The sequence below is a fragment of the Bufo gargarizans genome, chromosome 2 (genome assembly GCF_014858855.1).
Source record: "Bufo gargarizans isolate SCDJY-AF-19 chromosome 2, ASM1485885v1, whole genome shotgun sequence".
NCBI lineage: Eukaryota > Metazoa > Chordata > Amphibia > Anura > Bufonidae > Bufo > Bufo gargarizans.
The window spans coordinates 354,966,931-354,984,347 of NC_058081.1; the positions used below are offsets into that span (position 1 = coordinate 354,966,931).

General features: G+C 45.8%; 1 protein-coding gene across 1 annotated transcript in view; it reads right to left on the reverse strand.

Moving 5' to 3' along the window:
• Window positions 1–17,417, reverse strand: part of ARHGEF37 (Rho guanine nucleotide exchange factor 37) — a 93,990-nt gene that overhangs the window by 51,640 nt on the left and 24,933 nt on the right. Inside the window, exons 2-3 of the mRNA XM_044280710.1 lie at window positions 15,096–15,320; window positions 8,743–8,916 (exon numbers count right to left, since the gene is read on the reverse strand). Coding sequence (XP_044136645.1) covers window positions 8,743–8,861 — 119 coding nt within the window. The 5' untranslated portion in view covers window positions 8,862–8,916; window positions 15,096–15,320. The remainder of the gene's footprint in view (window positions 1–8,742; window positions 8,917–15,095; window positions 15,321–17,417) is intronic.

Below are 17,417 nucleotides of genomic sequence, written 5' to 3' on the forward strand. Positions count from 1 at the left end.
GAATATTTTGTCGATAAAGGCAACAATGTGTTCTCTCATCTCAGGCTTACTGTTCATGGTACGCTGAAGAGAGTTAAATCTAGACAGAGCTTGTTCTCTATTGTTCGGGAGTCTCATCCTGGTAGCTCGGAAGGGTAATGGAGAAACCCAGTGATTGGTTTCGTCTTTAAGGAACTCATTGTCCATTATCTTGATAAATTCTCTGTCTTCTACTGACAAAGCTACTTTATCATCGTCCTTGCTTGTGTGAAAGATTAATCTTCCCAAGTTGTCGGCAAAGAAGGGAGGAATGTCGTCAGGTGGTTGTATGAGGTCTGGAGGCTTCTCTTTCACCTCGTAGTGATGAGGGCAAGGCTTAATGCAAGTTGTGCGTCCATCTCCACGCACGTACGTTTTGAAAGAGTGGACTCTTTGTTGATCCAAACATACATTTCCTATGACTACCCATCCCAAGTCCAGTCTCTGGGCGTATGGTGCATAGTCGGGACCATTACACTGTTGACGCACCTTGTGTACCCTTAGATTGTCTCTGCCAAGCAGGAGTAGAATCTCGGCGTTGTTGTCCATAGGTGGGATAACGTTGGCTAGGTGCCTTAGGTGTGGTTGGTGAAATGCAGCTTCCGGGGTAGGAATTTCATCCCTATGGTTGGGTATTTGATCGCATTCGATCAGCGTCGGTAGAGGTATTTCTGTATTCCAACTGACGGAACAAGCGATGAATCCTTGTGCCCTCCTGCCGCTAGTCTCTATGCGACCCGAGCAGGTGTTTAAGATGTAGGGTTCTGACGGTCCCTTTATTCCAAAGGCTTCGAAGAATTTAGGTCCTGCTAGGGAGCGGTTACTTTGGTCATCAATGATGGCATACATTTTTACTGCCTTTTCTGGTAGCCCCTCCGGGTAGACCTTGATTAGGCATATGCGGGCACAACATTTCTCACTCTGGCCCTCCCCACATACGTCCAAGCATGAGCAGGAAACAGCAGTGGCTGTGTTGGCGTTATTTTGGGGCTCCCCGCCGTGACTTGGAGCGGGACTGGTGGTGACAGCAGCCGGTGAATCCCTTGTGAGTGGAGTTGGGTGCATAGCTGAGGCGTGTCTTTCACTATGACACTCCTCACACTTGATAATGGATTTACAGTCCTTAGCCATGTTCTCCAATGAAGCGCAGCACCTGAAACATACCCCAAGCTCGGTGAGGACTTTCTTGCGCTCCTGTATGGTTTTGGATCTAAATCCTCTGCATTTGTTTAGTGAGTGTGGTTTTTTTATGAATGGGGCATTCACGATTGAAGGCCTTGTCTCCTGATGAGGTAGTGTACTGTTTACCAGTGGGTACTGCAGATGATGGTAGGTTAGTCTTCCTAACATTCACGCTGCTCTTAAAGTCTCTGTGTTTATGCACAATACTTTCATACCTTGATGATGGTGTCACTGAAGCTGTAGTATTGAACTCCAGGAAGTCGAGGCTGGGGTCATTCCTCATCTGGGACTGTTCGTCGATGAACCTACAGAAATGAATAAATGGGGGAAAAGTGACGTCATGCACTCTTTTGTACCTTGAGACGGATGCCGCCCACTTCTCTTGCAGGCTGTATGGTAGCTTCACGACAATTGGGTTCACCCCATGGGCAGTATCCAGGTAGCACAGCCCGGACAGACGAGGATCTCTTTTGGCGAGCTCCAGTTCCATGAGCAAATCACTTAAATCCTGAAGCTTGTGGACATCCTTGAGACTGATCTTGGGAACGTTCTGCAGTCTCCTGAATAGTGCCTTCTCTATTGCTTCTGCACTGCCAAAGGTGCGTTCGAGTCTTTGCCAGGCTGCAGCGAGACCTGCTTCTGCTTGTCCCACATAGACAGTTCTAAGGCTCTTGATGCGATTTGTGGAGCCTGGGCCCAGCCAGTTGATCAAGAGGTCGAGCTCCTGCTCTGCAGTTAGGTTGAGGTTGGCGATGGCAGCTTTGAAGGTTGCCTTCCAGGCTCTGTAGCTCTCCGCACGGTCATCAAATTTTGAGAGACTGGTGTTAATTAGCTCTCTGCTCACCATAAACCTGGCAAACTCAGACATATCTGATCTCTCACTGCTTGTTGCCATGACAACTTGTGATGCCCCTGGGGCGTATAGGCTGTGTGGCGTGAAAGGGTGAGATGCTTCCGGGTAGAATGATGTTGCTGCAGGGTTGAGCTGTGGTCTAGCCTCTGTAGATTCTGATGACTGCCGCTTGAGCTGTGGAGGTAGGCCAGGAAACACCTGGTAGCCATCTTGCTGTAATAAATGCCCTTGAGAGGGCGCGCCTGGGCAACTGTTATTGGGTTGCTCGGGTGCTGTGGGTATCGCTGGCACTGCAGGTAGAGCTGACTTGGAGGTTTCAGTGTAGTTGGCTTGGACAGTACTGCACACTGGGGGTGGTGCAGATAACTGTTTCAGTACATAGTCGCTGGTCCGATCAACTGGATCGTCTATCTCCTCTGGTGGTAAACAGACTGAATCAAGGCCTTGGCTCAATGCTTGCTCAAGTAGTCTTACTTTTGCTAATGCAATTTCCTCTTCCCTCTCTGATTCAAGGATCTTTATTCGAGCCTCTGCTTCTGCCCTCTTGGCTTCTACCTCCGCTTCTGCCCTCTTGGCTTCTGCCTCCGCTTCAGCCCTCTTGGCTTCTGCCTCCGCTTCAGCCCTCTTGGCCGCCGCCTCCGCTTCAGCCCTCTTGGCCGCCGCCTCTGCTTCAGCCCTCTTGGCCGCTGTCTGTGCTTCTGCCCTCGCAAGGACTTCTTTTTCGGTGAAGGAACGTCTCACTTTGGATTGCTCTGCATTTATACGGGCCTCTAGTAATCTGTCGCTCAGGGCGGAGCTTCTAGAGCATGATGATCTGTAGGACCGCGAGGAATGTTTGGATGAATGTGATCTGTGTGATCTAGTTTCTTGCAAATGAGATACGCGGAGTTCCACTTTATCTTTGGCATCCATCACCATGGCGTCTCTTTGTCTGTCTATTGATTCCGCCTTGCACAATTCTGATGGGGCTTCTTCAATATTAGAGTCTTTTAGAAAGGTTATATACCTTGTGGACAGTCTCTTGTATCTTTCATGGGCTGAGTTCAGCCACCCGACGGCAACTTTTAAACTGGTGGCATCGCCTGAGGAGGACTTAATTCCTGATATGAGGGAGGAAACTCGCTCCCATAGCTCTTCCAGGTTGTCACATAACTCATCTTTCCTGGTGTGATAATTTTCCGTGATCTTTATAGTTGGTTTGAGAGAGCGCCTTGGTCGCGTGACTTGGTCTGCTGGAAGTGTGGATTCTACCTCCAGCTCTTCATAATGATCAGTGCGCTGTCTCTTTAAGAAAATGAACTTTCGAATTGGGGGCTGAAAATTGCAGTGCGGCTCAGATGAGGCACCCCGATAAGGTTGCTAAAGTGTTTTGAGTGAATTGCGGGGTTTTGGATTTGAGGGAGGCCCCGTGTGCGTGAACAGTTCCTATATCATGCGAGCAAGGGTTAATATAGGATGTAGAAAGTGTCTTGGTGAGTAGTGGAGGACTTCCAGGCAAGAGTATATATACTGCGGACACGCCGCGCTTCCCCTTGGGCTTGTGGGACATGCACTGTTGCCGGGCAGATTCGCTGCGAGTGGGCCTGTTGCAAGGGAGGTTCCTGAGTGTGGCACTGGGCTCTGAGGGAACCTGTAGCCGGGCATTGGACGTTGAGACGAGTATTTACTGGGGTATAAGGCTTTAAGGCAGTTTTTGACTGTTCTGTCCCCACATGAAGGCGAATGAAGGTGTAACTGATAATGACCTTGTGACTGTCCTACCTTCGTATCCAAGCAGTGGAGCAGACCGGACCGGCAGATGCTCAGGTTAGATGGATCCAGACGTAGACATGAGGATGCAATCAAACGTGGGTTTATTTGATCCGGAGCAGCAACATACGGTTATGCAATACAGGAATGCAGTAGCAGTGTAGATGCTGTCATGTGGATGTCTTTCCTGAGGCTAACTGCTGAGGCAACTGCTGGTCAAAAACTGATGCCTTACCAAGCCAAGATGTGTGTCTCCAGTCACAAGGAGTGCAGCACTAAAAATGGCTACAGGAAGTGACCAGGACCAAGGCTGCAAAAACACGCCCAGCAGAGAAAAACTTTATGGATAAGGAACAAGGCGTGCAGCATACAAATTCCGGCCAGCAGATGGCAGCAGAGAAACAATACGTAGAAACAACATAGTAAAAGGAGATATAATAATACAGTGCATTAATTAAATTTGAAAGAAACAGCACAAACCCCGGAAATCTCCACCTTCGACCAGGCGGCCAGTGCCAGCAAAACCCGCTCAGGATATACTCCCTACAGACCCATCTCCGTTGGCAGTGTCAAGACCCTGGTCACATAAGGGCCGACTGTCCGTATCGGGGGGAACCCATGGACACTAAGTATGTCTACCGCCCGTAATGTATGCCAGTAGGCTGTGTGCAACCAGTACCCCCGAGACAATATACAACAGTCACCTGTGCCAGGTGCAAGTGGGAGATACCCTGGCGGTGACGCTGCTGGATTCAGGGAGCCTGGTGTCCTTCGTAAGAGCTGTCCTGGTGCGGCCTGTTGAGTATACTGGCCGAAAAGTCGATGTTGTGTTCATCCATGGAGACTTAAAGGACTATCCCACCGCCCTGGTGTCTCCATCCACGGTGGCCGGCAGATGGACTCATGAGGTGGCCATTGCCACAAAGTTACATTATGTACTAATAATTGGGAGAGACTTCCCCGGTTTCCCGTCACTGTGGCTTGAGAAAAGGGTCAACAATACCCATGGGGCAGGAGTAGCCCCAATAGAATGGCCTTGCTCAGGGGGGAAACCGGAACCCTGGGAACCTGAGGCCGAAGGGCCAGCAGTAGCGGTGGCCGCTACTGTGGTGGAAGAGGAGAAGCCAACCCCACTGAATGTAATGGTGGGAAATGTGGAGGATTTGCCGCCGGGGTCCGGAGTTGGCAGACCTCAACATCTCTGGAGACAATTTTGGTACAGCACAGCACCAGGACCGACTCTATCTCGGGCCTGGGAAAATGTGGTAGTAGTTGAGGGTGAGCCACAACAACCGGGGGCCGAGTCTATGTGGTTCAACAGGAGATGCTGTACCGGGTAAATCAACTACGGGGTGAGCATATTGAACAGTTGGTGGTGCCCAAGGCATATCGCAAGCTCGTGTTGGAGTTAGCCCACCAACATGTTCTTGGGGGACACCTGGGCCAGCAGAAAATGCAGGACCGGATTCTACAGCGGTTTTACTTGTCCAGTGTGTTCAGAGAGGTGCAAGAGTAGTGCAAGTCTTGCCCAACCTGCCAGATAACCAGCCCCCAGCCACATTTTCGTAGTCCCCTGGTCTCTCTCCCGATTATTGAGGTTCCATTCGAGTGGATCGCTATGGATCTCATAGGCCCAGTGCTGAAGTCCGCTAGAGGGCATCAACACATCTCGGTAGTCCTGGACTATGCCACTCGGTACCCGGAGGAACTTGTAACGTCTGATCTATTAACAGCATGTTATAGAGTAGGAGAAGCTGAGTAGATTGATATATAGTTTTGTGGGATAAGATTCTGTAATACTTACAATCCATTCATGTAACGTGTGCCTAAACTTTTATACGTTTTTTTTTTTAAACTGCTGCAAATACTCTAATAATAATTTTAATTATATATTATATTTATATAACATATGTTATTAATTGTTTTATTGTTTTACAAGAAATAAACATTACTAAAATACAAGTCATTCTGAATCTTTTCCCACAAAGCTATACATCAATCGGTTCAGCTCCTTCTGCTCTATAACTTACTGCCTGCAGATTGCACTGCATATCAATAGGTATAGTTGCAATGTAGATCAGTGGGCCAGCCAGACCTAAACCTGTCCCAGTCCTTATTAACTCTTATCTTGACCACATGGCTTTCTAAAAAAAACAGTTTGAATGATTTCATAGGGCAGAAATCTTTTGCTCTGGCCCATGGCACAAGATATACAGTTAAACATGGAGAATGAGAGCAGTTTAGGGATGTGGTATGTTAAAGGGTTTCTCCTGGAATTAAGAAAATTAAAATACTTAAATATTGCTTTATTATAAATATATTTCCAAATACCTTTCATTAGTTATAATGGCTCATTTTGTCTGTGGAGCAATAATTAGGAGAAATAAAATAGGCCGCCGTCCTATTAGTACACACAAAACTTGTCCGAATCACACACAAGAACAAGTAACTTCACCATAATGAGCCATAGTGCTGCCTCATCCTCCTCTCTGCTCTGCTTGTCAGGAATCATGATCCTGAATACAGATGAATCTCTGTGGGAATAAAGATGATGAGAAGACATGAGAGGATGGTGGAGGTGTGGCTAATGAGCAGAAGCTTGTATGCAGTCTCCATTACCACAGCCCCACATTACCACAGTCTGTCTTGTCCATCCTCTCTGTATTTCATGTCTCTTCATGAACTAAATTCCCCAGAGATCCAGCTAAAGTTCGTATCATCTGTATTCAGGATCATAATCCCTGACAAGCAGAGAGGAGGAGGCAGCTCTTTACCTCAGTGTTGTAAAGTAACTTGTCCTCATGTGTGATCAGGACAGGTTTTGTGTAAACCAATGGGACAGCGGCCATTTTGTTTCCCGCTACTGAATGCTCCCCAGACAAAACGAGACATTATAAATAATGAAAGGCATTTGAGAATATATTTATAATAAAGTAATATTTAAGTATTTTCATTTTCTTAATTCCCAAAGAACCCCTTTAAGAAATGGTTTCTGCATTAAAAAGTGTGTATGCATTGGGAGGGAAGGGAGCAGGCTGGCATCTGTGTCTTTGGACATTTGCTGCCAGGCTACCAGGGAGGATCACATGTACAGCCCAAGGACACCTTGCCTTTCAGCAAGGCAGTGTGCAATACCCCACACCTTGGGTATCTGAAATGTTTGTTATATTTAATATTTTGCTATTTTCCTGTTTACCATGTACACCAGCAGATGGGATATGGTTGGCAGTGGTTGGCATTAGGAATTGGACTAACCATCTTCTTCCTCCCCTCTTGGTAGGAGTGGGCGGTCCTGCTTCCTGCTGAGAGGGGAAGTTCTAGAGAGACTATTGTGGAGTGGGGAAGCATCTGTTTGAGCTCCTACTCCACAGGTCTTAGGGACCAGTTTTTGATCTAACTCTCATGAGAAACCACTACTCTAGAGAGACTGAAAGAATACTAAAACTCCAGATATCAGAAAAGTTAAAGCATTTCACAGCAAGTCACAGATTTACAGACCCTGCTACAGGTGAGCGACTATGGCTCAGATACCTATCACCTAGATTAACCAGACCAACTCAAAGTCTGCATTACACAGTGGACACTTACATCCACATGTTCCAGGACATAGCTGTTACCCATAGGTTCAAAAGGGATTCATCAGCAAGACAACACTTCAGAGGTGCCATTAACTGCTACTTTGCCAGCCACTGTAACTCATCCTCTGAGGATAGAAATTGCACTTTGTCCAAACTACCGTTAGATGTACTACAAGTTATCTTTTGCACTAAGTAAAAAGAAACTTATTCTTTTACTTCTGGCCTGATTCCTCAAACCGCCTTTGCAGTGCACTGATCCCCAGGGAGCAATAGCCTGAAAGAGTACACCATGACACATCATCTCATCAGGGACACCACCACTCCCATCCTCTGCACCGGCTCCTCAGGGACTCACTGTATACAGTGACCATAGCTAGAAAACTGTAGCAGCCGGGGAAGATATTATTTTTTATTTATGTACGATGGCCCATTTGGCACACTGACACATTTGCACAAGTGCATTTTGAGAGGTATGAGGACAAGAAATGTGTCTATTTTATTTAAAAGTACATGCCTTTTAAAAAATATGGTCCATTAGGAAATGTCTGTCCATGTGAACTCCTTTTTGCACACACTATGAACACCTGCTTATTTGAAATTTGCCCTTTTTTCTATCTGATATCTGTGGTTCAACCTAAGGCCCCTTTCACACGTCAATGAATCTCGGATGTGTGCTGACCGTAGTCTCCACAGACTCACGCTCACGCATTCATTGACTGACATCACGGAAGCATGCCCTAACTGTATTCAATGCGTACAGCTGTGCAAAGTATGGTAAAAACTGGTATAAAGCGAATAATAAATGTGGGTCAGTGATTATAGCACTTTTATATTGCAGTATGCCCTAGGCATGCTATAGCTGAAGCTGATTCTTTTTCCATTGACTTTAATATGCCATAAACACCCCACAAAATGATGCACTGTAAAAAATACAATAACATATACCGGTATCATGGAACTGATTCTTTATTAAACACCCTGAACCAAAAACTGCATTTTTTGACTTGTTTTTGCATCAGGAAACCTGACCGTATGGCCATCCCCTTTCAATTGTCTTAGATTCATCTTAAGGGGCGCCTGTCCACAGATACAGGAAGGTTGCAATTTCTGTCTTGCCTTCCTTGCTTAATTGCTAGGTCACTATTGTCCTGCATTACCAATTGGGAAGTCATTCACTGATTTTATAGACATGGCTACAACATTTCTATTACAGGCAAGTGCATTGTACAGTATAAGTGTTCAAACATCATATTTTGTCATAGCAGGTTTACAACTGATAGGAAAATGTGGTTATTGTGTACACCATTCATTGAATACCAAGATAATATTATCTTTAATCAAATCTTTATATTTGTGACTTACCCAGTATACAGATAACTCGTATCACTCATACAATCATCATATTGCTGCTCATCAATCAGAGAAGTATTATATACATTGTCTTCATTGTCTGCAATTTCGTATTCTGGTGACGTCTGCATATAAGTATCATCAATATTCCTTGTAACATTTGACTGCGAGCTAACGGATTGACGCCTGTGAATGCAAAGAGTCATTTTTAGACAGTCACAGAGATACTGTATGAGATTATGAGCCCTGTACTAAACAGCACATACAACATTGCATGACAGTTTAGGATAGATGGGCCTATGTTTCTAATGAGCACAGAGGTGCCTAAATAATAAACTAGTGCTGGAAATATATGGTGCTAGGAGATGAAATTTTAAGGATAACTCTCACATTTTTTTAAATGTAATTGGATTGGTCTGACTAAGTTTACTTTAGTTCCCTAGTTAATACTTTTTATTATAGGTATTGAATTGCCTAGTAATTGCAGCATGTTCTTTCCTCCCCCAGGCATTTCAGTGTTGCGGCTAAAACAGTGTTGCTAGGTGTCCTCTGTCTCCTATCTTCTATATACAGAAGACGGAGGACCTAGTAGTGGGCAGTCCCAAACGCTGCGTGCGCGCTCCCGTTGGACCGGGATAGTGCCGATATTAGCGATAAAATTAGCAATAAAAATTTGCTATAAAAATTCGCAATCAGCTACTCAGGAGGAAGAGGGCGTGCTTAAGTCTGAAGGAAGCCGATTGGTTGGAGTGAGGCTGCGCATTCCCAAGATGAGCCAAATGAATTCTGGGTAGTTAGGGAGGTCTTAGCCTTAGGCCTCATGCACACGACCGTTGTGTGCATCCGTGGCCGTTGTGCCGTTTTCCATTTTTTTTCGCGGACCAATTGACTTTCAATGGGTCCGTGAAAAAAATCGGAAAATGCATCCGTTTTGCAGCCGAGGCCGTGATCCGTGTATCCTGTCCGTCAAAAAAATATGACCTGTCCTATTTTTTTGACGGACAACGGTTCACGGACCCATTCAAGTCAATGGGTCCGTGAAAGAACACGGATGCACACAAGATTGGCATCCGTGTCCGTGATCCGTGGCCGTAGGTTGCTTTCATACAGACGGATCCGAAGATCCGTCTGCATAAAAGCTTTTTCTGATCTAAGTTTTCACTTCGTGAAAACTTATATCCGACAGTATATTCTAACACAGAGGCGTTCCCATGGTGATGGGGACGCTTCTAGTTAGAATACACTACAAACTTTGTACAAGACTGCCCCCTGCTGCCTGGCAGCACCCGATCTCTTACAGGGGGCCGTGATCAGCACAATTAACCCCTTCAGGTGCGGCATCTGAAGGGGTTAATTGTACTATCATATCCCCCTGTAAGAGATCAGGGCTGCCAGGCAGCAGGGGGCAGACCCCCCCTCCCCAGTTTGAATATCGTTGGTGGCACAGTGTGCGCCCCACATCGGACCCCCTTCCTCCCTCTAGTGTAATAAATCGTTGGTGGCACAGTGTGAACCCCCCATCGGGCCCCCCCTTCCTCCCTCTATTGTTATAAATCGTTGGTGGCCAGTGTGCGCCCCCCATCGCCCCCCCCCCTTCCTCCCTCTATTGTTATAAATCGTTGGTGGCCAGTGTGCGCCCCCATTGCCCCCCCCTTCCTCCCTCTATTGTTATAAATCATTGGTGGCACAGTGTGCGCCCCCCATCGGCCCCCCTCCCTCTATAGCAGTAACAACATTGGTGGCAGTGTGCGGCCTCCCATCCCCCCCCCCCATCATTGGTGGCAGCGGAGTTCCGATCGGAGTCCTAGTTTAATCGCTGGGGCTCCGATCGGTAACCATGGCAACCAGGAAGCTACTGCAGCCCTGGTTGCCATGGTTACTTAGCAATAGTACAATAGTAGAAGATTCATACTTACCTGCTTGCTGCTGCGATGTCTGTGACCGGCCGGGAGCTCCTCCTACTGGTAAGTGACAGTTCTTTAGCAATGCGCCGCACAGACCTGTCACTTACCAGTAGGAGGAGCTCCCGGCCGGACACAGACATCGCAGCAGCAAGCAGGTAACTATGAATCTTCTACTATTGTACTATTGCTAAGTAACCATGGCAACCAGGACTGCAGTAGCGTCCTGGTTGCCATGGTTACCGATCGGAGCCCCAGCGATTAAACTGGGACTCCGATCGGAACTCCGCTGCCACCAATGATTGGGGGGGGGGGGAGATGGGAGGCCGCACACTGGCCACCAATGTTGTTACTGCTATAGAGGGAGGGGGGCCGATGGGGGGCGCACACTGTGCCACCAACGATTTATAACAATAGAGGGAGGAAGGAGGAAGGGGGGGCCCGATGGGGGGCGCACACTGTCCCACCAACGATTTATAACAATAGAGGGAGGAAGGGGGGGCCCGATGGGGGGCGCACACTGTCCCACCAATGATTTATTACACTAGAGGGAGGACGGGGGGCCCGATGGGGGGCGCACACTGTGCCACTAATGATTTATAACAATAGAGGGAGGAAGGGGGGCCCGATGGGGGGCGCACACTGTCCCACCAACGATTTATTACACTAGAGGGAGGACGGGGGGCCCGATGGGGGGCACACACTGTGCCACCAACGATATTCAAACTGGGGAGGGGGGGTCTGCCCCCTGCTGCCTGGCAGCCCTTATCTCTTACAGGGGGATATGATAGTACAATTAACCCCTTCAGGTGCCGCACCTGAAGGGGTTAATTGTGCTATCATATCCCTCTGTAAGAGATCGGGTGCTGCCAGGCAGCAGGGGGCAGTCTTGTACAAAGTTTGTAGTGTATTCTAACTAGAAGCGTCCCCATCACCATGGGAACGCCTCTGTGTTAGAATATACGGTCGGATCTGAGTTTCACGCTGTAGCTCATATCCGACAGTATATTCTAACATAGAGGCGTTTCCATGGTGATGGCTTCAAGTTAAAATATACCATCGGATTGGAGAAAACTCCAGACTTTAGAACTCCAGACTTTACATTGAAAGTCAATGGAGACGGATCCGTTTGAAATGGCACCATATTGTGTCAACGTCAAACGGATCCGTCCCCATTGACTTGCATTGTAATTCAGGACGGATCCGTTTGGCTCCGCACGGCCAGGCGGACACCAAAACGACTTTTTTTTCATGTCCGTGGATCCTCCAAAAATCAAGGAAGACCCACGGACGAAAAAACAGTCACGGATCACGGACCCACGGACCCCGTTTTTGCGGACCGTGAAAATAAACTGTTGTGTGCATGAGGCCTTAGGGTAAGGGCATCGGCAGCCATCTTGAGAAGATAGTCAGAAGTCATGTGAGGAGCGGCTGCTATAGACAGAATCTTATTAAACAAGTGGTATGTGAACATAATAATTAGTGATTATGGATTATCACCACAGCAGCAACAACATACAGGTCCTTCTAAAAAAATTAGCATATTGTGATAAAGTTCATTATTTTCTGTAATGTACTGATAAACATTAGATTTTCATATATTTTAGATTCATTACACACCAACTGAAGTAGTTCAAGCCTTTTATTGTTTTAATATTGATGATTTTGGCATACAGCTCATGAAAACCCAAATTTCCTATCTCTAAAAATTAGCATATTTCATCCAACCAATAAAAGAAAAGTGTTTTAAATACAAAAAAAGTCAACCTTCAAATAATTATGTTCAGTTATGCACTCAATACTTGGTCGGGAATCCTTTTGCAGAAATGACTGCTTCAATGAGGCGTGGCATGGAGGCAATCAGCCTGTGGCACTGCTGAGGTGTTAGGGAGGCCCAGGATGCTTCGATAGCGGCCTTAAGCTCATCCAGAGTGTTGGGTCTTGCGTCTCTCAACTTTCTCTTCCCAAAATCCCACAGATTCTCTATGGGGTTCAGGTCAGGAGAGTTGGCAGGCCAATTGAGCACAGTAATACCATGGTCAGTAAACCATTTACCAGTGGTTTTGGCACTGTGAGCAGGTGCCAGGTCGTGCTGAAAAATGAAATCTTCATCTCCATAAAGCTTTTCAGCAGATGGAAGCATGAAGTGCTCCACAATCTCCTGATAGCTAGCTGCATTGACCCTGCCCTTGATAAAGCACAGTGGACCAACACCAGCAGCGGACATGGCACCCCAGACCATCACTGACTGTGGGTACTTGACACTGGACTTCAGGCATTTTGGCATTTCCCTCTTCCCAGTCTTCCTCCAGACTCTGGCACCTTGATTTCCGAATGACATGCAAAATTTGCTTTCATCCGAAAAAAGTACTTTGGACCACTGAGCAACAGTCCAGTGCTGCTTCTCTGTAGCCCAGGTCAGGTGCTTCTGCCGCTGTTTCTGGTTCAAAAGTGGCTTGACCCAAGGTCTGGAATCGGTCCTTCTCCACAATCTTCCTCAGGGTCCGGTCACCTCTTCTCGTTGTGCAGCGTTTTCTGCCACACTTTTTCCTTCCTACAGACTTCCCACTGAGGTGCCTTGATACAGCACTCTGGGAACAGCCTATTAGTTCAGAAATTTCTTTCTGTGTCTTACCCTCTTGCTTTAGGGGTTCAATGATGGCCTTCTGGACAGCAGTCAGGTCGGCAGTCTGACCCATGATTGCGGTTTTGAGTAATGAACCAGGCTGGGAGTTTTTAAAAGTCTCAGGAATCTTTTGCAGGTGTTTAGAGTTAATTAGTTGATTCAGATGATTAGGTTAATAGCTCGTTTAGAGAACCTTTTCATGATATGCTAATTTTTTGAGATAGGAATTTTGGGTTTTCATGAGCTGTATGCCAAAATCATCAATATTAAAACAATAAAAGGCTTGAACTACTTCAGTTGGTGTGTAATGAATCTAAAATATATGAAAGTCTAATGTTTATCAGTACATTACAGAAAATAATGAACTTTATCACAATATGCTAATTTTTTTAGAAGGACCTGTATATGAAAATTGAATTTTGAGTGAAAATATGACAGTTATCCTTTAACTCCCGTCGCCTCCCAGCACATTGTGATTGACAGCAGTCACCCGCCACCAATCACTAGGATTAGAGAAACCTGATATTCTGGCTATTTAAGCACAAGGAAAGGAGGAAGGCTCACTTTGCACCAGATTTGATAAAGTGGCTGATAAATTTGGTACACGTTTACACTGTCTGGTATAAGGAAGAGATTTATTCTTGTGTGCTGGCTTGAGGTGCACCCAATTTATTAAGATGAAATGCCTCTTACAAAATTAGGCGCATCTCTGGTGCTCCATGTACCAGAAACTCAAATCTATGCCAGCTAGTGGCTGGTTTAGACTTAAATTAGAATTTACACCAGTTTCTGTAGTAAATTATAGTACTGCATATCTGAAGGGCAGATAAGGCCCTGGTTCCTTCTGCTAAGTCCTACCTCTTTTCTTGCCACTAAAAGTCTGAAATTTTGATGCAAATATAATATGTGCCATAATTGGTAACTTTGTAACACCACGTTTGTGGCATAAAAGGGGTGTTAAATATCCTGAATGTATACCACCTATTTGTTGGCTTACTTTATGCCTGAATGTTTTGGGTGCGCAATGTTGAATTTTAAGCCATGTTTTTTTTAGGCAGGCCACGTCCCTTTCCTGCAAAGTCATGCCCCTTGGTCAGATGAGTAAAAAAAAAAGTCTAAAACACACAATAAAGCACTACAACCTCTTCCCCAGCCTGTGATTTTAAGTTTATTGTTCACATGGCTTTCCTATTTTTTTTTTATTCTGATGTGATCATTTTTGAATCCCAATGTTTGACATACAGCTATGTAAAAGAGTTGCACAGACTCTACAGCAACAAAATGGTAGGAAATAATAAAATAAAAGCTACTTATTTTTGCATTTGGAACGAGTTTCAGACTGGGGTACCTTGGACCCACCAGTAAAATTCATTCTGGGGACCATTGTACAGCTACAAACAAATACTACCTGCTCACACAGACAGGTAGGCAGCAGCAAGTTGCTCAAGATAATTGATTATGGGGTCCCTGCAGTGACTTCCAAAAGGCAGATCCCAGGGGGCAGAGGATGTTGGCTGTTGTGCCTACCAGTAATCCTCACCACCCGATGCATCTATATTAATAAACTAGCTAGTCTCTTAGGCTCGTTTCACATTAGTGGCAGAGATCCGGCAGAGATTCCCTGCCGGAACAGTCTGCCGGATCTCTGTGCACTCCGGCATTGGAAGAGGTATGTAAGGCTCTGTCTACGGAGGTCCACCCTTGCTCAGGGTCCCACTAGTAGGCCAGTTTAAGCTTGTTTGTGAAGCAAATTAACACAACATGTCAATAGCCTTTAAAGAAACATTTGTCAATCGTCAATATGCCCAGAACAGTCAAGAATAAAGGTGGTACATTACCGATTAGATGAGTTACCCTCTAACTCGCTTTTAAAGGGTTCTGACTTTCCATGATTCCTTACATTAGAAAGGTTCGATCTGTCATTGTAAGCATGGTTTCCAGTAAAGACATTGTTGCTTGATGATACATAGGAAGGTGAAATGGGAGGGTTTCTGCTCTTGTAATTTAAGTTGCCATTTATGCAATAGGATTGGTTACTGTTTGAAGAATGTCTGTCTTTAGATCTATAAGAGAAATCAGAAAAAAACAGAAAAATTTAAACTCTTAACAAACTGGTTCATGACATGGTTCATGACAGCATATTTGCTTGTAGACCAGGGAACACAAACGTTAAAGGGATTATCCAAAGCAAGGGGGTAGGTCACTGTTCGCAACCTGCTATTGGCTGCATCCCCTGTCACCAGATGTTGTGATCTGCTTGATTGGGAGATGCAGCAACGGCCGTAAAGGGATCCAGGAGGACACAGGCATCGGGGACCAGGTAAGTAAAGTATAGTCTCTATGAGGGGCCTGGGCATTGTGGGGGGAGGGCAGGGTACAACTTTGGATATCACCTTTAAAGGGGTTCTACAATTGCTTAAAATAAAAAAAATGATATACCCAGTGCTGTTCTCTGTTGCTCCAGTCCGGCAATCCCACCACTGTTTGGCTGCAACACTCACCTGCTGAATCCAGGAACATCACTGTGCATATCACCAGTACAGTGGCTGGATTCGACAGCCAATAACTATCCTCAGTTGTAAACCAGGTGGCTGCAGTCAGGGGTATACATAGAAATCACTGGGCCCCATAGCAAGAATCTAAATTGGAGCTCCCATGCCCCATTTATAGCCCCTCCCCTTGGTCTGCTTTGGGGCCCGAACTCAGAAGTGGCCCACCCATGATGAGGATAAAAAGATTCTTATTGTCAGGGCCCCCCAACAGTATTATACAATGACATCATATACAGAGACACTGTAGGAAACGGACGGGGCAGCTGCTGGGCCTCATCTGAGAGCTCAGTCTTGACTAGCCACGGGAGTGGGGGTTGCACGGGAGGAGGGGGTTGCAAAGAAGTTTATGGAGGGGGGGCCATTCAAATTTCTGTACATACTGCATCTATCATACCTAGTACCTCACATATCAGTCCACTGCTGTATATACTATATATCTGTACACACTGCATCTATTATAACTCATACCTCACATATCAGTACACTGCTGTATATACTATATGTGCATTATCCACAGCGCTCCTGGTTTAATAGGAGCAAACCCTGTCCACCAGCACAGACCTGGCTGCTTTTGAATACAGACAGAGATCTGTAGTCTGCACTGACATGGAGGGGGGGGGGGGCAGTGTCACAGCAGAGCAATACAGGAGGATAGTAGAGTCTCTTGGCTGTTCTCTCTCCAGAAACTGTCCTGTCTCCTGCTCTACCCCTCTACTGCCCCCAAACCTGTTAGTTGCTCTCCTGCCCTCGGTTCTCACCCAGTTGCTCTCCTGCCCTCCCCCAATAGCTCTCCTGTACTCTTTCACACACTCCTGTCCTCTGTCTACATATCACTTATACAGCATTATTTCATACAACGGCATCCAGTAAAAAAACATATACCATGCATTGTACATTCATTTACAACAGGAGCATATGGATTTTGGATGCATCTATAAGGCACCCGTCAGATGCATCCATTTAAAGGGAATTTGTCAGCAAAATCTTGGACTTTTATATGCAGTAATATATGAATAATACTATTTATAAAGAGTCCAGATAGCTATTTTTTATTTCCGTAATGTCCCCATTCCCCTGCTGTCAGCACCTAGATCTGCACTGAAGTACATTGTCAGGACTGCCGTGTACACACACAGGAGTCCTGTCCATTATGTTAGCACAGCAGTCCTCACTGTGTATTTCAGTGCAGTTTTGAGTGCAAACAGCGGGGGAACGAGGGGCAATAGGAAAATTAAAAAACTGAGATCTGGGCTCCTTTTCTGTAGTATTACTCATGTATTACTGTAGATCACAGCCCAAAATCATGGTGACTGATTACCTTTAATGCATACATTAAACAGAGGTGATAAATGTGATCTGACTAGGGCCTAAGCAATCAATAATACCCTTTTCCCTTCCATGGAGCTACAGTAACTTTACAGTAACCCTTTGCAAAATAACCTTTTAAACAGAGCATTCCTAATCTCTAATTAAATACTGTATTGATATACTGGAGGTTTTGACTTATTTGTGCCTCTTTGGCATAGTTGTCTCCTCTTAGAACTGTGGAACCTCCCAAGCACCTCTGGTTGGAAAACTATGGGGTCTTCCACAGGGATAACATACAGT